Source organism: Poecilia latipinna, unplaced genomic scaffold (assembly GCF_001443285.1).
Source record: "Poecilia latipinna isolate Pla-1442-1.1 unplaced genomic scaffold, P_latipinna-1.0 Scaffold731, whole genome shotgun sequence".
NCBI lineage: Eukaryota > Metazoa > Chordata > Actinopteri > Cyprinodontiformes > Poeciliidae > Poecilia > Poecilia latipinna.
This window is the reverse complement of record NW_015113347.1, coordinates 65,671-85,450: the sequence shown is the minus strand read 5'-3', so window position 1 is coordinate 85,450 and position 19,780 is coordinate 65,671. Positions and strand designations below refer to the sequence as shown.

The following is a 19,780-nucleotide window of genomic DNA, read 5'->3' as shown; positions in this document are numbered from 1 at the left end:
TTCCGGGAATGCCTAAAAAAAATTTGAAAAAAAACCTTTTTTTGGGCCAACAGGAACAAACCCCCCCCCCCCCCCACGCCCACCACCACCACCATTTACCCGGAAATATAGGCTACTGCAGTTTCCAGAACAATCTGGAAGGAGCCAGGAGAAGCCAGATTTTGTTCTTTTCACTGCTCTTTTTAACCAGAAATCACAACTATTTGAAGAAGCGAATGCATTTCAAAAGACAAAACTTTATTATATCACACTTCTAATCTGGAAGTGGTCAAGCCAACAGAAATCTGGCATCAGGATTTGTTGACATTAGGAGATTTCCTGAATTTATTCAAATCCAGTCTTTTTATGTTATAACAGCATACTCAACTTTTGTAGTTTAAAGTGATTCATATTACATAAACATCTTTAGGAAATTATATAAGAATATAAATGTCTGAGTAGCAAGACACCATTCATTGTTTTAAATATATATCAATATAGTTTCTGAACTACAGTTCATTTAAAGTGCTTCTAAATCATAACATGACTACTAATAAGAAGTCCTTTGACAGCATTAGCACATGAGGGTATTATATATTTCACAGTGAATTTTTTAACATTCCATTTACAAGCAATACAAGGCAAGAACAGGATGATTACACATTAAATGTGTCTTGCAAAAATATTCAGTTTTCATTATATTGTCATGTTACAACCACAAACTTAAATTAGATTTTATGTGATAGATCAACACAAAATAATACATGATTCTAAAGTTTAAGGAAAATGATACATGGTTTCAGAGTTTTATTTAAAAAAAAATATAAAGTGCTGCATGTGTTTCTTTACTCTAGTATTTCTTAATAAAATTTACTGCAACCAATTCCTTCAGAAGTCATGATTATCTAAAGAGTCCGACCCATGTCTAACACCATCTCACTGAATATGGTACTACGGTGCTTGATTTTTTTTAGAGAACATTAGTTAATATCAAAGATCCTTTTGCAGACAAAGGAACACAGCATACAGGATGTTCTATATCCATTCTGATTGGGTTTGAACAGGTTTAAAATTTTGATTTTTAGATCTGCAAAGAAGCCATACCACATAAAACTCATGGCCGTGATAGCGGCACAAAGCTATTTCAGAATGGATTGACCTTAAAAGAGCTAAATACAGATGCACACCACACCTTTCAGATATTTCTTTGTGAAAAAAAAATAAATAAATAAAATTTGAAAACCATGCGTAATTTCTGTTCCACTGCACAACCATGTACTACTTTGCGTTGCTCTTTTATATAACATAATAGCATAATAAAAGATACAGAAGTTAGTGGTTGCAACATAGTCAATATTTGGAAAAATTCAAAAAGTGTGAACACTTTTGCAAGGCACTGTAGCACAAAAACACATTTTGGCGAAGCAGACGTCTTAGTACTTGCAGGAATCAAGTTCAGGAGCCATGCAGAGACAATGCCACAGCACGTTGTTTAAAGGTGTGCAGATAAAGTTGTAGATGACATTGAAGACATCAGGTTGACTCACCTTGAAGCTTGTTTTAGTTCTATAAAATCTTCATTAAACGTTGTAAAAATAAAAACACTTGATTGTTAGTCTGACGTTCTCATGCGGTAGAAAGTCTTCTAATTCAGGTTCCTTCCTGAGCTTAAGGAGCACGCAGAGGGGAGACTAAAGAAGCTACAAATGGAAAGACAAAAACAACATTATTTATTTTAAATTAGAAAACAACATTCTTTCTGAGTTTTTAGTAACAGATAAAAAAAGCTCTTTGTTATTATGTTCAGTGAAAACAGGAGTCAGAGAGGAAGCATAAAGTGGCTGCTGTTTTCCATGAGCATCATGAGTGAAGACAACGGATGATTTTAAATGTTTCAATCATTAGAAAGACAATGAGATGATGATGAGATAGAAGTTCAAGACCATCTGTAATCCTCTATTTCTGTTTCATTTAGATTATGAGCCTTGGTTTCCAAAACATAGCTTTCTGCTCTTTATGATAATCCAAACAAGTAAAATAAATGAAAAAAAAAAAAAACAACTAAATGTTAACAATAGAAAATTGCTCTCAATATTAGAAATGTGACAGAAGCAGGAATAGAGTCATCTTTCAAAGTTCTCCAGTTTTCTCACTGAGAACAAGAGATTAATAGCAGAGCTGGAGGTAAAAAAAACACACTCATAGTAAGAATACAAAAAAGTTATATGTTATAAAAAAATAATCCGTACATGTTATATTAGAGTTAACATTAGGAACCAGTCAGTGACACTGAGCAACATTTTGATAAACAAGAACTCTACAGCTTCTAGCACACATTTTATATTATTATTATTATTATTATTATTATTATTATTATTATTATTATTATTATTATTATTATTATTATTATTATTATTAGTGCTGATAGAAAAAAAGCCTGTTTTCCCTACACTGATGGTAGCTGAATTTTTGCTTGGATGTTCTCACCTTTATTTCAACTAAAAAGGAAAAAAGAACAAAGAGGAAAAAAATCCCAAAAGAAAAATATTAAGTTTAGCATTAATTAAAAATAAGAATCCATAACAGCATTACTCAAAATGAAGAGCAGCAATGTTTAGGCTTAAACGTTTCCAGATTTTCTGCTGAATTATTGATATCCTTACCATATACGTTTCCCATAATCATTCGTGTTTCAGCTAAAAATGTGGGAAAAGCTTTAAAATAGCTCAGCTGTCTGTCATTGTAGACATGTAACATCAAACTGAAGTATTCTGGATTTTCTGTGTTTTCTGTGTTTTCTCTGGTCTAAGAGTTTGCTGTTGAAGTTTATCATCTTGAAAAAGCTTATAGTCATAACACCATCGTTGAGCAATAAGGCATAGTAGTCTTAGAAAACATAAATTTATCAATTTCAAGAAGGTATTGAATCATTTTCATAAAAAAACATTAATCTTGCTTTTGAAAAATCTGAATCTTGGACATTTTGTTTTCATTTCATTGTACACCACCCACTGCTTCTGTTTGCAAACCTTTTTGACATATTTTTCTGTTGTTGTTGATGTTGTTGTTGTTTGGCTCATTCCAGTCTCTAGTATCTGCGGTTTGTGCATTAATAATTCACCCTGGCATGTAATGCTTCCACCTGAAAAAAACTGATGCCAGCTCCATGTAGGATGTCTGGGTATCATCTGTGCTGCACATGGCGTGAGCACTGCTGAGACAAGTCAAATGTAAACACAAATGCCCTTGCCTGAGAGACAGTCTGGCAGGTCGGCCTGCGGAGACAGAAGCATCAGGCTGTGTCATGCAAACTGTGACCCTTCCTACAGCGTCTGCATACCGTGTCAGTCTAAATATGTCCCTGGATCACTTTATGAGTCAAAATGGCCTCCAGGAGGATAGCATGGTAGCTTTATTTCCCCCCCGTCCCCATCCAATTAGGTCAGCGTAGACGAACCTGGCCAGTATGCATTGTATGTATGCCTTGTGAAAATAATTTAAATATTTGAAATTCAGCAAACAGTTTAAGGAATTAATGTCACAGTATGATGGCATCAAGTGACACACTAAAAGCCATACAGCGCTGTGCAAAAAATTTGTATTGTTTTTCTATCGTGACTGAACTGAACTAAGCTAAAATATCATCTTTAAAGATCAAACAAAGTATAAGGTTCATTGGAAGCAAATCATAAAGATGAGTAACGATTCAGGACTTTTAACAGATATTCCAATTATAATTTGTACTAAATTAAAACAGACTCACTTCTTTTTGTCCTTTTCCTTCTTGAGCGGCTGCTGTGAACATCCCTGCAGCGCTTGTCCCATCAGCGTTTCAGCTGCTACCTTCCTCCTGTTGAAGGCATTCATCTCTTCTTCCAGTTCTCGCCTTTTCTCCTCCAGATTCCTCTTTTCTTCCTGGTGCATGCGCTTCAGCACTTCGAATCTCTCGTGAAGCTGAGGAACAGAGAAGCAGAAAGCTCTACATGAGACACACCCCAGCTCCTTCATTTATTTGCGTCGTGTCTCGTTACATGTTCGCTCCTCACCTCTTTTTCCTTTTCTTTCAGCTCGGCTTCCGTTTCCTTCACTTTGTTAACAAACATCTGTCTCATTGATTCCTCTCTGTGCTGCAGCTCTTTGAGGAACTCCCTTCTTTTGGCTTCATACATCTCCTGCAGACTGGAGAACACAAACACAGCCTATGAACAAGATGTGACGCTGTGAGCCAGCTGTAGCAGCGGTTTCTGATTTCATACTCAGCTTAGTTAGCTCATTGTAATGAAAGAAGTAATTTAATGTAATGTAAAACAAAAGTAATTTTTTCTTTTTTTTTTTTTTTTTATGCCCATGCTGGCAATTTTCAGGTAATCAAACTAATCGTAGTAGCACACAAATATACCTGAGTAAAAACAAAATGCAGTTAGTGACAGTGATTTCACGTTCTGCTGCTTTTGGAGGCTAAAGTATTAAAAACAATGATCTAAATTATCTAAAAAACCTGAAGAGAATTTATTGACATTCAACAAAAGATTACAATGTCATTTTCAAGACTTTATGACTCCAGTGACCCACAGTGAGAAGAATCATCTCCCAACATTGAGAAAACAAGAAACATGAATGGCCTGCCAACCAAAATTACTCCAAGAGTCCAACAAGAACCTCAATTGTCTCAGTCAAGTGCCTGACGTGTGATAACAAAAAAACTGCTTGATGATTTTCAAGGCTTTTGAGAAAATATTCTAAAGCCTTGAATGAAATGAACACAGAAATTCAGGATATGAATATGATACTTTTCAAACATGTTGGCGGTAGTGGATGAAAACCTAAAGAACCTGTACGACTTGCAGAAAATCTGATCTGCAAAGAAAATGTCCATCCATCAGTTCTTGGCCTTAAATTCAAACATACTCAGGTTATCCAGAAGGAAAATGATGCAAAGCACAGCTTTGTAAAACTACTTTGGAATCACACAAAACAACAAAAATTAAAAATTTTAGATTGACCTTGTCAAATTTTGAAAGTAAATCCAATTGAGATGCCGTACAGAATGACCTCAATCAGACCATGTTTGAAGGCCTTCCCTACATATAAAATAAAACAATTTTGCAAAGAACGGGTCAAGATTTGTCAAACAATATCCAGCATTCTTGTAAAAGTCTCACTGAAAGCTTTAGCAAAAGTTTAATGCCAGCTCTTGTCACTAAGGGGTGCCAAACAGTGTTCAGGTTCAGGAAGCAAATTGTTTCATCAGAAATTGCTATGTTGGTTTACGCAGCCTTTTAGTAAAAAGCCTTATCTTTGTCTGAAATTAAAAGTTTGCTTTGATGATCTTAAATATTTGAATTTCACAAATAAAAAGCAAAAACAAAAGAAATCTGACGAAGGGAAAATACTTTTTCACGGAACCCCTTCATGGATCTACTGGGGTTTCAACTAATGCAGCCTGGCGTCGAGTTGTGAATGAAAACAAAGATGTGTAGGCACAGCGTTTTTTATTTTTGTCTAACATGGCAACAAATCTAAATAACGTACTTTAAAACATGTACGCCTAACTGGCATTAACATTTTGTTTGTGAGATAGTGATAAATCAGTGGGATGCTCTCGTTAGATTATGCAGACGGATCTCCATCACGTGGAATAAATCAGATGCTGTTTTATAACACATTCCCCTCAGTGAAACGCTCTGAAGTTCCCTCGTTTCACCTGAACGACTGGCTGTCAGGGTCAGTGTCCTTGAAGCCCATCTCTTGTAGCTTGCAGCGGCGATAGAGTTCGTAGTGATGAGAGTGCGTTTGCTCCCGGAGATCATCCATGTTAACGCGCAGAAGCATCTCTCTCAGATGGACAAAGTCGCAGTGCTCTTCGTTTTCCACTGGACAAACAAGAAAGAACCGTGCTGGCTGCTCAGTTTTTAAAAGCTGCAAACATCCCTCTATCTGGTACACTGATTGTGACAAGATTTTGTTGCATAATAACAGCAGAATCACCCTGTACAGCTCCCCAGGGGTACGACCTCGCTTTCACCACTCTGTTCCCGATTTTAACATCCTCCGTGCTTCCAACGACAGCAAAGGGAAGGCGAGCCTGTAACACAGAGAGAGGAAGAGAAGACCTTTAAAATCTGTAAATATTTATCACAGTAGAGTTGGTGTGATGCTAAAAATACGCTAGGCACAAACAGGCTAATGTAGTCGGCTAAGTGTTAACACAGTTCCATTTGTATTGACTACATTGAGAAACAAATCTCTGAATGTATGCTACAGACCAGATAAATCGTAGAAATGTTCTCAAGGCAAACAGTGCATTGTGAAAAGGTACGTCATTCACTGTTGCTCCCACACGAGGGCAGTGTTAGGAAAACACCTAATAGTCTGTTTGATGGGCTCCTCAAAATTGTAAAGCTGCTGTTGGTGGTCATAAACATTTGCTCTGGAGTGAGTGGACAACAAAAATATATATTAAGCAACAGATATTTAAAATCTAAATTCATAGAATATTTGTAGCAAGTGATACCTTCAGAGTATACTGAATTAAAGAAAAAGAAAAAAGCTGAACTTGAGTAGCTCTTGCAGTGGCAACAGGCTTTTAAGCATGAACGTTTTTTGTTTCCACTGTTACATTGTTACCTTTTGGTTAAACTTCAATAAGTTGAGTGCTTTTGCAAGGCAACATAACCTTTGTACTGCTTTTTCAATGTTTGTAATGTTTTAGTAAAATGCAGCGTCATGATACTTGTGCATTTAATTATATAGTCTCATTTGTGCCTGTTAAAAGCTTAAAAATGATGTCATCAGAAATGAAGCATATGTTGAAGACAGGCACTTTAATTTATATGGACCGTAACATAGAGGCAACATATTTTAGCCAAATCATATCCAATGTTTAACAAGGTTCTAAGCACCACAAAAATCAGGACAAGTCTTAGGAATCAACCTTTTTTTTTTAGCATCCCAAAATAATAGATTATTAGGTTAACTAAAGCTACTGTTTAATCAGTTCTTAGTCAAAATGTGTTCAGTCATTTTACTAAATATCCAAAATAAGACTGAAAAGTGAAAAATATTGTTCATTGTGCAAATATTTCCCTAAAATGAAACAAGTCACACGTACTGTACCATGTGAGTCACTGTTTCTAAGACTCACATTTAAGGAGGAGTTTATCTCTCCAACTTCCTCATCCTCATTCGGAAACTGATATATCTGCACACCGTAGCTCTGCAGCTCGTTCATGATCTTCTTCTTTAAGTTTCCCAGGTCGGTCTTTGACATGATGTCTGCCTTTGCAATAACGGGAATGATGTTGACCTGAACAGAGAAACGACAAGATGAGCCTCAAAAAAAGGAGCCGAGGAAACATTCTGGAATGGGCTTTCATCGTCTCACTTTGCTGTCCAGCTTCTTCATCGTAACCAGATCAAGAGATTTCAGGGTGTGCCCTGTGGGAGCGATGAAATACAGGCAGATGTGGACTCTGGTGTCGTCGTAGTTGGAGAGGGAACGCTTTATTTTTAGCTCCTCTTCCAGATATTTCTCAAACTGGGCTTCGATGTAGTCAAGAATGGGTTTGCAGCTGCGAAACCAGATATAAAAACATCAACTAGATATTTTTGTACGTTTTAAGCAGATTTCTTATGCTTTCTTACTGATCTATTAGTTTCCAGGGTAAAGATTCTGTTGTCTGCCAAAAATGTCAGACTGAATCTGTGCCATATTTTCTCCCCAGCTTACATGCCAACACAATCTCCTTAATCTAAAGATCTACTGGACAGCATGAAGGGGGAGGGGAATTAGTGGCGGACACTGATCTCACAATGAGGCATTTCTAGTAATTTCTTTCACAAAACTTCAATATTATAAAAACTATTTTACTGTCATCATTCAATATACTTCTATGCTGTCTGAGAAGCATTAAAAACATGACATATGGGGTCAGAAGACATCAGGAAAACCTCTTAAATAAACTGAAATATTTGTAGGAAAACATATAAATATGTGGTAGTCAGTAATTTAAACAGAATACAATGCACATTCAAATGTTTCTTAGAGTGACAGCATTTGGATGGAAATTGTTTTTGAATCTCCAAGTGTGGGGATTTTAAGGACTTGAGAAAACCGAATAAGTCCTTATTTCTTTTTCTGCAATAAAAATGATAACATGCAGCTGCGGGACACTTTAATTCATGGGTCATAAGAAAAATGTGCCGGTGTGACAAAGACGCAAAAAAAAGGGAGCTAATAATGGTGATAATACTTTCAACAAGGCACATAGCTACTTTGTAAATAAAGACCTTTAAGTCTTTTTATGACTTAAGGATAAAACAGTTGCTATTGTGTTTCTGTAATCTGTTCCAAGCCATGTGAGGTCCTGTGTGATGCATGTTGAAGAAAAACGATCTTTTTTACTGAGTCACCGCTGATGTGGGAGGCAGCGGGGTATTCTTCTTCTAAGTCAACAATTCAAATATTGAATCTATTGTGTTATTGTGCATGTCAACAAAAATAAATCTGGATAAGAAAAAGTTCCAAATTTGGTGCAAAGTCAGATGCTTTGTTTTAAATTTTATCATCTAAACAGCAGGGTTGGAAAAAATAAATAAATAAAAGCCACAGCATGCACTGCCGTTCTTCACCTTTCATCCTTGTTGATTTGGTCTCCAAAGCCTACAGTGTGCACAATGGTCAGCTTCAGTTTGACAGTGTGCTCCTGCAGCTCGTACGTCTGCGAACGCAGCTTCACTTCTTGCTCATAATGATCAGCTTCCTCGTTTTCAAATGTCGTGTTGAAAAGCGTGTTGATCAGGGTGGATTTGCCTATTCCTGTTTCACCTTAGACACAAAAAAGCAAACTATGAAGACTTCATCCAAATGATCGACGTCATAGCTAGTGAACTCGTGCTGTGCTGAGACCTACCTACACAGAGGATGTTGAAACAAAATCCCTGAGCAACTAACTTCCTGACCACTTGATGAGGAAGGCTGTTGAACCCCACTTGGCCACTGAGCTCCAGGCTTCGCATTTCTTCATTCTTAGTAACCGTATGCGGAGAAACAAAATAAGTCAGTATATTAGTACTGTTTGTGCCAACTATTTCCAAAACCCTTTAAGTAGAATGTTCTGTTAGTAAGAGGAGAATGGAGCGGCCATCTTTCAGCCAGATGACCAGCAACAAGTGGAGGTGGGGAGGTGCACTATGCTACTTGACAGCCAGAAACAGTCAAGCACTTATCCTGGTATCTCTGTTAACGGACTTTAAACTGTGAAACGGCGTGAAGAAATACTTGAGAAATCCCTGCTTTTAAAACCTTTTATTCAGTCGGTATGTTCAGAAGTTTCTCCTTCAACACTGGATCCACCCAGGGGGTGGGGGAGGAATCTTGGCATCTTGCAAAAAGGCTCAACATGAGGGGCAATATGTGTTAAACACAGCAGCCTTCCTTTTCAGCCTCCCTCTCTCATAGAGAGACAAAGAGCTCTTTATCTGGAGGTTATTCCACAGAGGACATCCAAGCTGATGGCTACCCTGGTACCCACAACCCCAAATGACATTAAAACAAAAACTACTGGCAATATTCACAATGCAACTTTTTTTTTTTGACAGAAAACAAATCAGAATTACATTACGTTTTGATAACAATATGCATATTATATTCCTAAACATTGCGAGCATGTGCTCAAAGTAGAATTGTTTTTTTTTTTTTTTTTTGCAAAGAAAAGCCATAAGTCCTAATGAGGTAGTTAACATCACTACACAAAGAGGCTTATGCTTGTCTTTATCCTCTTAACTCAGCCTCTTACAGCCCACTGTCCTGTTTCATTCAAACTAACCCTCTGCCCTGGTCATTCAGCACCTGTCAGAAGTATTAGATGCTCATCCTGGGAGCTGCTTTAATGCAAGCAGCACATTTTGGTGCTTAGGTAGGCTTTTTTTTTTTTTTTCTAGAGAGAAAGAGAGAGAGACTGCTCCAAAAAAGAAGCATGTCCAGCCGTGTAATGACGTCTTCATCCTGATTCATTAACCACAGAGCTTTCTCAGCATCATGCAGGCAGCAGCATTCCGTCACTGCGCAGCCTTTTGGTATTTGTAATCAGCAGTCACTGCAGACATCGCACTTAAAGACAGACAGAGAGAGAGAGAGAGAGAAAAACATCTTACCTCATCGGCCGCCATCATCTCAAGTGTCTGAGTCCAGGAATAATAATCAGCCTTCATCCAGACCTGCTCCCCTCACGCTCTCCGCTCAGGGCTGATTCAAGGCAACACGCCCTCTGTGCAGGAGGGCGGCATTACAGCACACTGCCCGCCTGCTTCACTTCTCCGAGAGTCCTCCTCACACACCATGTGCAATACTTAGATGTGTTTAATCCTTTGTGATAGAATTGGGTCTTTGTTTTATTTTTGGGTTTCTAAAATTATTACGTCGTTATTTTTCTTCTGGGGCACTTCGCGTTTTGAAAGGGTGACCAGATGGCCGGGGAGGGAGGGAGCACAACACCAAAACCAAACGTAGAGAGAGGATTTCAGGAGTTTTGTAAAGCTGTTCTTTCATAAAGATTGATGGGACCGGGAATAGAAGTTAAGGACAAAAATGAACATCAATATAAATAAATGAATGACATATTATTCACTTGCCTAAGACTAATTTATCGCCACGAAACAACGTGATTTCGTGGGGTTCTGTGTGGGCAATTAAAATGAAACATCATTCAATATTCTTCCCAACATCTTGATTTTTAGCACCCCATCCTTAGAGGGTTCCAGCAGTTTCTTTATTTCAAGTTTATTCAGACCTTGTTTTAATTGTGAATCAGAAATGTCCTGAAACAAAGTATATTTGACGAATCACTCGGTTTTTTTATTTTCATTTAAGTTTAAATTTATTTTTTATTATTATCTTTCCATTATTATTTTTGCTTTTTTTTATTATTATTTTCCGCTTTTGTAACTACCGTAAGTTTGTTAGTTTGTTAGTATGTTGAATTGTTTGCTCTGTAATATTTTAGGTTTGGCATGTAACAAAAGCAGTAGGACCAAATAGCTTGTGTTTGTGTGTTTTTGTTGTTGTTGATGTTTGTTGTTGTTCTTTCATCTTAACTCTATAGGTCACAGTTAATAATGCTGCTAAAATACGGATATTAGTTCCCTTTCGAACATGAAGACATCCTGGTTTTAATCTAGACTCTTAATGTCAGTCTTTATCAAAAGTCAAAAAGGATGCAAAAAAGCGTTGCTGCTTTATTCAAACTAAGACGGTATCTATTCAGTCATTTTTGCATGTTTAAATTATTTAATGCAAAATACTAGTCCAAAAGAATGTAAAAAAGGGGGATGGGGCAGTGTGTTACTCGGGTATTTTAAAACACAAACAGATGATATACAAAGTCAACAAAATAATGTAATAATTAGGGAAAACTTGTTATACTCTACTAGACAGTTTGAACTCCAATGTAGTTTTTCTTTTCTTTTCTTTTCTTTTTCTTTAATAGTGACGCTGATCCCCTGCAGGAGCCCCTGGACAGCCTTTGGTCGGGGAGTGTCTGCATATTAAACGGGCTGGACAGATTTGGCGAGGCGCCGGAAGCGGCAGGTTGTGGTGGAGGACAACAGAGAGGACGGAGCGGGACGCGCAGCGCAGTTATCCTCCTCATCTCTCACCTGTAGCTGTCGTATTTTACGTAGGAAAAGCGGAGCCATGGCTCTGACCCAGGAAGCCGTGTTGTGTTTTCTGCTGGAGCGCGGAGGCAAAGTGAAAAATTCCGAGCTGGTGAACCATTTCAAGAGCCTCATCAACAGCGGCGATCCCGCGGAAAAGCAGCACAATAGAGAGCTGTTCAAGAAGCTGGTGAACAGCGTCGCGGTGGTCAGACAGATCGACGAGGTGAAGTTCGTGGTGGTGAGGAAGAGGTACCAGGACTTTGTGAAAGAGGAGATGGATCAGAGCCTTTTCGGTCAAACCGCGAACAGCAACGCGCGGCGCTCGTCAAGTGTAAGCAACTACTACAGTGATGATAAAAGCTGCGTGGAGAGTTTGCAGGAAAGCGGGCCTGCTGTATCCACGGCGGATTCGGCCACGGTTAAAGTCCTGAATATCTCCCGAGATCAGCCGTGCAGAGCGAGTAAATCCGGGGCTGTGTTCGCTGTCATAGCAGTCAGATCCCCAGAGAGAGACTCCGCAGCGGGAGCAAGAGACGGATTACGCTCCCAGGTGCATCAGCAGCATGGAAACCCTGACAAAGCAGCCATCCGAGTTCCATCACTCCCAGCTCCAACTTCCAACTCCTCATCTCATCAGAGGGAGTTAATAAAAGAGCCTCAGTGTTGGAAATCCAAGCAGACAGAAGCCAAGCAGGCACCAGGTTCTCCCCTGGTGAGGCCCCAAAACAAGACCCTCAGACAGGCTGATGATGAGTCTGTGCCTTTGGAGCCAATAGCCCATGAGTGGCTTGTTAAGTGTGCTGCTGGGTTGTGGGGACAAATATATGCTTTGCTGCTGCAGGACACACGCTTAGCACAGAAGAAGGATTTCATGTCAGGTTTCACAGCCTTGCACTGGGCTGCAAAGGACGGCAGCTGTGAGATCATACACAAACTCATTGATGTTTCCAGCAAAAGAGGCACCTGCGTGAATGTCAACAGCAAAGCACACGGAGGGTACACGCCTTTGCACATTGCAGCCATGCATGGTCACTCTGAGGTCATGGTTGCTCTCGTGCAGCGCTACGGAGCCAGCGTGAGCGAAAGGGACAATGACGGCAAGAAGGCGCTTCACTACCTGGGGAAAGGTGCGTCGGCTGAGGTCAGGGCCCTACTGGGAGGACCTCAGCAGAGCGGAGAGAAGATGGAGGGCGAGGAGTACAAGGAGCACACAAGAGGCTTCAACACTATCAGCAAACTGTTCCACCCTCACTTAGGAAAGAAACATAAGACTTGCAGGTTTGCTCATGAGTGGTAAGAGGGGCCCACAAGTGAATCTAGGGATGTCACAACTGTTAAGATATGGACAGCTGGTAAAACAAAAACATGATTCGATTTTATTTTAACCAACAAGATGTACCTGTACCAGAATCATCATTGTTATTTTTGATTTAGATTTCACCAAATATGTCAAATAGTCTCCGCCTTGATAGAGTTGTGGTTTTGAAATCAACATTTTTTTCAAGTTAAGTTATTTATCCTTATGTCCTATATAGATTAATGCAACCTAATTTGTCTGGCTGTCCACTTCTGCAGCTGGTCTTCAGTGAGCTGGACAGACATGGCACATGCAGCTTTCACGTTGGTGAAAAAGTGCAGGGGCGAAGGGCTGGATTACTCTTTGATTTATACTGCAAAACTGTATTTACTCCAGATATATGTCTGATATATAATTTAAAGGACTTTAAACCCTTCAAGAGGCATGGTGGAAACATTTTGGTGGATTTAAAACCTTTGTGTACCTTGACGCAGCCAATCCACAGCTAGTGTACTGTCTTGTACAGCTTTGTACAGTGTATCACTGGTTTGATAAGCTTACTATTTATGCATAGTATATCATTTTTGTTTATTAGTATTAACGACGAATGACTCATTTTCAACAAATTGTAATGTTTACGTTTTTCTTTTAACCTAATGTGTAAAATACCTGTAGATGTAACTTTTGATTTTGTAGCACTGCTGTTTCTTTGTTGTTGTATTTATTGACTAATGAACACTGACCATAAAAACACAGCAGGCTAATGAAACACGGACTTCCAAAATACAAAATTTGTAGAAAGCACATTGGATTAAAAACCTGCTGATTCTTCTCTGTCTTATCTTCTGAGGCATCTGAGATGGCGAGGGGTTCGACCTCACATGTTTGAGTTTGACTCGGCGACCTCTCTCTTTCTCACACTGGAGAGATAATATTTATCTAACTTCTTCCCTGGAGCGTTGACTTTAGTAGCGCAGTAATGGACTGTGCTGCAGGTGTAGGCCAGGAGGAGGTAACAGGGGCCGAGCTCTATGTGAGTAAGTCAACTGGCTCAAGTTGGTGGTGATACGGCTTTTCTGCAGAAATCGTCACTTGGACTTGAAAATCATTCTAATGCAAAGCAGCGACCAGACTACGTGATGTTATGGAGAGATTTTACCTAAGCCTTTAATTCCTAAGCTTATGCCTTGTGTGATGTCACCAGTGGCATGTGTGATCAAGCTTGCTTTTGGGAGCATAGAATTGTCATTATTAAATAACAATTTAGATAAAATAGCAAAACTAATAGATACTGACTGATGTATCGGTGGCAAACAATATCTAACATAATATGGGTTGATTTTACAGAAATGTCTAGCTAGTAGCTTTAAATTCTATACTAATATAATAATATAGATAATAGTATTAGTTTAAACCACAGAGTAACTCATTTTAAATGTGAAATAGAAATTCTCATGTTTCTTAGCAAACTAAAAATTTGTATAGATGCATTCTGTATGTATTTTATAACTGTTGATTTTTTTTTTTAGTTAAGTGTGATGCACTTTAAAAAGTAGTTCTTCATATTTTCTAGTTAAGAATTTGTCTAAAGTGTAACATTATTAGATTTTTACAGTTTATTTGAATAAATGCAATTAGCCCTCTTCTAATGACCGAGCCTTCCTCTATTCTCAGACCAAACATCCATTACAGCAGGGATTTTCTGCTTCTTGTTTGAGAGGGTATGTGTTATGTTTTGTGCACGGAAAAAGTACGATTTTTTTTTTTTCTTTTGCTGGCCCAGAAAATGAGTCTCTGAAGACATGAAAAGAGACACGGATGATGTCGTCACTATCAAAACAGCAGCAGAACAATGTCCTCTTTGTAGTTAGTAGGAAACAAAGCCTTTTCTGCTTGGACAAAAGATGTTTGCACTCATATAAATATTATACTGAACCAAGTGATTAGCTTAAAGTTTTCTTTGACATTGTCAAAGGATTCAATGGTTAGAAAAGATGATCATTCAGTTATAGATCAAAGCTCAAAAGCAAGACAAAATTCAATGCACTTTGACAGATTTGTAGAACAGGGTTAATACTCTCTGCAGCTTGTCACAGCTATGAGGGGTGAGATAAAAACTTGTCCAAAGCCAACTGGACAATTATTTAACAAAACTAAAAGATAAAACTGATGGCAACAAAAGAACAATACTAAGTTTAGCTGTATCTTTTCTGAGATGCACTATTTTACAAATGTGTTACAAGACTCTGTGACTAAAGTAAAACTTTAAAATTATGGTGTTTCTGACTATGTCACACAGCCTTGATGACGAACCAAATATGTACTTATCTGGTGTAATGCTAATCAGTGGAGACAACACAGCTGCAAATTCTTCATATTTCCCAACGTAAGGAATGCTTTAGCATATACATCAGGAGAAAAGCTCCAGCTGACTAAACAGAATAGCTGACAACAAAGTCTCTATCAGGAGAGACAACAGCAAATAAATCACAGTTTATCTTGACTGACAGTGGCACAACCTTTGGTATCAGCAACATGTTTTAGGCAACCAAAGTTTAGGAGATTATAAGGTTCTTAAATTATTTATTTATTTTTAATGCATTTGTGGAAAATACAATTCAATTTTGTTCAGTTTTGACTTGCATTCCCTGCTGCACAAGGAAACTTCAACAAATTAGAAAAGGTATTCATACCCTTTAAACTTTTCCATATTTTATTACAGTGATAAACTTTCTGTTTGGGTTTAATGTGATACATTAAAACAATGTATATTTGTGATTATGGCTCTAAACTTATTTTACAGATAAAAATGCTGAAACTTTGCTGAAGCCCTTCTGGTTACAGGAAAATATGGAAACTATCCTAAAAGCTGATTCTATTTATGTTTTTTTTCCCCCTTCAAAATAAAGTGTGCAATCCAAACTGTATAAAAAGGCACTTCAATGAACTTTGATGTTACACTCAATGCACTGCCACCTGCTGGGAAGCTTGTGTAAATGCACCAAAGAAAGAATTCAACCCCATTGGCCAGGTAAAATAATAATAATAATAATAATAATAATAATAAAAACAAAACAAAAAAACGGTGACGTATTAATTTTATGTAATTGCGATTGTTCATCAGTCCAATAAAGTGGACGTAAAGCTTTACTGGAAATATTTTTCATCCAGCATTGCTGGAAATAAAGCCCATAATTTCCCTTTTTCTAGTAACAGTGAAAATTTAATTAATTTCTGTAATAATAATTCGTGCTAGAATAAACAGATCAACATGACGCAGTGGAAGGAGGAGTTTGCTATTCCAGAGAAAGGGCGTCTTTTTAAGCTAAAGTTATTATTAATTTGTGTGTACATGCATATCTCAAATCCCGCGGGCTCTCTTCTTCTTTTCCTTGAAAAAGGAAAAGTTTCTGATTGACGCAGGTGATGATTGGCAACACCTGCGCGCGCTGATCTGCGGCGACACCTGCTCCGCTTCCCTCGAGCTCTCTCCCCGCAGAGAGTCTCTGTTGCTTTCGTCTGACCGGTTTTCTTGTTTATGATGGGAAAACAAATGCTGATGTTAGCGGTTGTTGGTTGGTTACTCCTGATTCTGGCGTCGTGCAGCCCCCCGCTGGTTAGCCCCTCCGATGCTCTGCACAACCTGAGCGCCCTGACCTACCCGTACAGCAGCATCCTCTCCCCGCTGCTCAAAGCCCTCTCGGAGCACGGAGGGACCAGGTGGAGCTTGGACGCGAGGAAAAAGGTGAAACCCGAGCACAGATACGTGAAATATCTGACGGAGGTTTACAAGAAGTCAACCAGGATGCAGAGGAGCGTTGATGGAGATGAAGTTTACAACACCATCAGGCTGATCAAGCCCCAAGATGAATGTCCTGCACAAAGCAACAACGGTGAGCAGCGATGTAATGATTCTAGGTTTCAGGTTGGGGCATAAGATTTTTACAGTGATGATTTGGGCCTGAAGACCTAAAGTGAAAACTCATTAGGACAATTGCTTAAATAAAATGGTCTGAAATATTTGAGAACCTTTATATGGATCAAGGGTTCTCTAACATTTTTTTATAATTAATACTATAGTATTATTATAAAAGATTATTTTCATATTGTGTCGTCCTCTGCATGCTTTCTGTTTTCTCATTCCTTCTTCTTTCCCTCCTTGTGTTCTTACTGCTTTCTTTCATTGTCCTTTCTTTCTTTTTCCTTTGTGTCCTTCATTGTTTGGTCCTTCATTTTCATTTCTCTCCGTGTGTCTTTCCTTCCTTCCCTCCCAAAATTAAATGCGAGTGGCTGAAAACTATGGAAAATTAATCTTAAAAAGTATGAAATGATCAGATGAAAACAATCTGGAGGAACCATGTCAATATCTACTCAGGCCTGGTAATGACTTATTCAAGTTTCTTGAACTGAGGAAAGCATCTAAAATGTCAGATACTGGTCCCATGTGGCTGTTTTTAGAGTCATCATTGCAGGGGTTCCATGCAAATACCAGTTCCACTTTGAAATTTACAGCTGTGGAAAAATTAAGGGACAACTTGAAATGATCTGATTTTACTTTTTATAGGTAAATGTTTGAGTAAAATGAACATTGTTCTATTATTCTATGAACTATTGACAACATGTCTCTGAAATTCCAAACAAAAATGTACTATTTATTTGTAGAAAATGTATAAATAAAAAAAGATGCAGTGCTCTCAGATGCACTACTATTTTGATCAAATCAGTTTCTGGCTGTAATGTGATGAATACTTTTTCAAGGCATTGTTGGTGAATCTAGTCTGGTGCAGTACCTGGATCTTGTCTTCTCTTTCAGAAACTTTTACACAGGATTTGTCCTACAGCCTTGATCAAGTAAGAAGGAAAGAGCAGCTCCTGAAGTCGTCCCTGCTGTACAGTTTCAACCTTAACAACCCGGCAGCTGTCGGCTCTGTGTGTTACCTGAGCATAAAGGAGCATGAGCAGTCCAACCAGTGCCAGCTGTGTGCTGGGATCTCCCATACCCTGAACCTCACAGACAACGCGCACAAGAGGCGGCGCAGGAACTGGGTGGAAGTGGATGTTACCTTGTTTCTTCAACCAGTGCAAAAGAGGAATGTCCACCTTCTTGTTAACATCTCCTGTCCTGAGGAGCAAAGAGCTGGGAGCAATGGTTTCAGATCTCCTTTTGGATTCACCCTGAGGTCTCCTCCTCTGATTCTATATCTCAATGACACAAGCAAAATCGCCCACCAGAGGTCGCTGGTGAGTTCCAGTGCAGATCTATGGTCATCCACTGCGTTGGACACGTTTCAGAAGCAAGTTTTCGAATCGGCACAAAGGCACGGAGAAAAGAGGAGGTGGAGGAGGGCGTCTCTGAAGAGCAAGCGTGGAGATAAAGGCCTAGACATGCAGCTGCCCGAGCTTAAATCCAGCTCTGAATTCCCAACCACAGACTGTGCCCTGTATGACTTCAGGGTGCGATTCAGTCAGCTCAAGCTGGATCACTGGATTGTTTTCCCACCAAAGTACAACCCCAGGTACTGCAGAGGCATCTGCCCAAGAGCCATGGGCTTCATCTACGGTTCCCCCGTCCACACCATGGTGCAAAACATTATCTACGAGAAGCTAGACTCCTCTGTCCCCAGACCATCGTGCGTTCCGTCCAACTACAGCCCCCTGAGCGTCATGATCTTTGAAGAAGATGGCTCCTATGCCTACAAAGAGTTTAAGGACATGATTGCTACCAGGTGTACGTGTCGCTGAACCACCATGACTGCTACGATGCTAGTTCTTCTGGACCATCTCAATTTATCTGCAACTGACCACTGTACATTGAAACTAAATGAATTCATAAAGCTGTAAAAAAAAAAAAAAAAGTAACATTAAAAAAAATTTCAGGAGCAGGGGTGTTAAAGTAAAAGTATTTTATCATCTGAAAGGGGACTGTGGTGTTTTGTTTTCCTTTTTGTTAAAACGTGGTGCAGATGCATCCTGCTCAAAATACAGTTTATAGCTGAGTTGATCACTTGCAAAAAAAAGTGTCATTTTTTTTATGTTTCTCTTTTGCTAATTATGTGTGAGTTGTCTGTTAATTTTCTTTTAAGTAGTCCTCTTCTGAAAAAAAGAAAAAAATCAAACACCCCCAGTAACTCTTTTTACATATACTTTTATTCCTGTGATTACTACAAGTCACTGTCTTCATAATTTGCAGAGTGAAAGTTGTCAGGGTTTCAGTGTATATTTATTGTCAAAAAGTGCCTTTGCAAACTGACTATGCTTGTATTTATACTGGTTAAATGTGATTAATGTATCATGTCTATTTATGCAAACTTGATGAATTGACTGTCTGTGCTCGGTTTATGGAATATCCAAAAGGAGTGAAATGAGTTGATATACTCTGAAAAGTGGAAAATAAAAAAATATGCATAGACCTCTCTGTCTGAGTCCATTCATCAAATGTTTTTATATCTGCGTGGTTCTTGCTGGTACCTGCATCTAGAGAACTGAAAAATGAATGCATCTAGTCTGGCTAATGATGATGAAAGGATGCAATTTCTTATGGAAACATTAGAAAATGTGATGATGGGTCACATTTTAAGCCTGAATGATGTGCTGCTGTGTTTTGTGTAAATATAGCTCTGTCTGCTCCCAATGCTGGACACTGTACTCCTACCACCAAGTCCAAGGGTTCTGCAAGTGGCTCTTTGGACCCTGCATTATGGTTATTAATACCTTTGGCTCAAAAATTATAAAGAACAAACTCTTGCTTTTTGACGCTTTCCATAAATACGTAAATTTTTCTAAAAGTTGATGTAATACCTGTGGCTCCAAAGTTTTATTTAGCTGGGATGAGTGCAAAAATGACTCTTT

At 38.7% G+C, this 19,780-nt stretch overlaps 3 protein-coding genes across 4 annotated transcripts; 2 read left to right on the top strand and 1 right to left on the bottom strand.

Annotated features, from left to right (window-relative positions):
* Nucleotides 1–795: 795 nt before the first annotated feature.
* Nucleotides 796–10,397, bottom strand: septin8 (septin-8-A). 2 transcript variants are annotated; one of them, XM_015045540.1, is made up of 11 exons: nt 10,135–10,397; nt 8,892–9,006; nt 8,611–8,806; nt 7,364–7,550; nt 7,124–7,285; nt 5,968–6,064; nt 5,684–5,852; nt 4,026–4,158; nt 3,743–3,933; nt 2,467–2,477; nt 796–1,679 (listed from the first exon to the last, which is right to left on the bottom strand). In XM_015045540.1, the coding sequence occupies exons 1-10, from the start codon at nt 10,189–10,191 to the stop codon at nt 2,474–2,476; spliced, it is 1,311 nt and encodes a 436-aa protein (XP_014901026.1). In that variant the 5' UTR covers nt 10,192–10,397; the 3' UTR covers nt 796–1,679; nt 2,467–2,473. The 2 variants fall into 2 exon arrangements, with proteins under 2 accessions (XP_014901026.1, XP_014901025.1); XM_015045539.1 differs by lacking the exon at nt 2,467–2,477.
* Nucleotides 10,398–11,151: 754 nt separating this feature from the next.
* Nucleotides 11,152–13,772, top strand: sowahab (sosondowah ankyrin repeat domain family member Ab). The gene has a single exon (XM_015045538.1). It carries the CDS (start codon nt 11,672–11,674, stop codon nt 12,929–12,931), a length of 1,260 nt encoding a protein of 419 aa, XP_014901024.1. The 5' UTR covers nt 11,152–11,671; the 3' UTR covers nt 12,932–13,772.
* Nucleotides 13,773–16,354: 2,582 nt separating this feature from the next.
* On the top strand, nt 16,355–19,340 carry gdf9 (growth differentiation factor 9). The gene is made up of 2 exons (XM_015045535.1): nt 16,355–16,824; nt 17,745–19,340. Exons 1-2 carry the CDS (start codon nt 16,470–16,472, stop codon nt 18,671–18,673), a joined length of 1,284 nt encoding a protein of 427 aa, XP_014901021.1. The 5' UTR covers nt 16,355–16,469; the 3' UTR covers nt 18,674–19,340.
* Nucleotides 19,341–19,780: the final 440 nt, after the last annotated feature.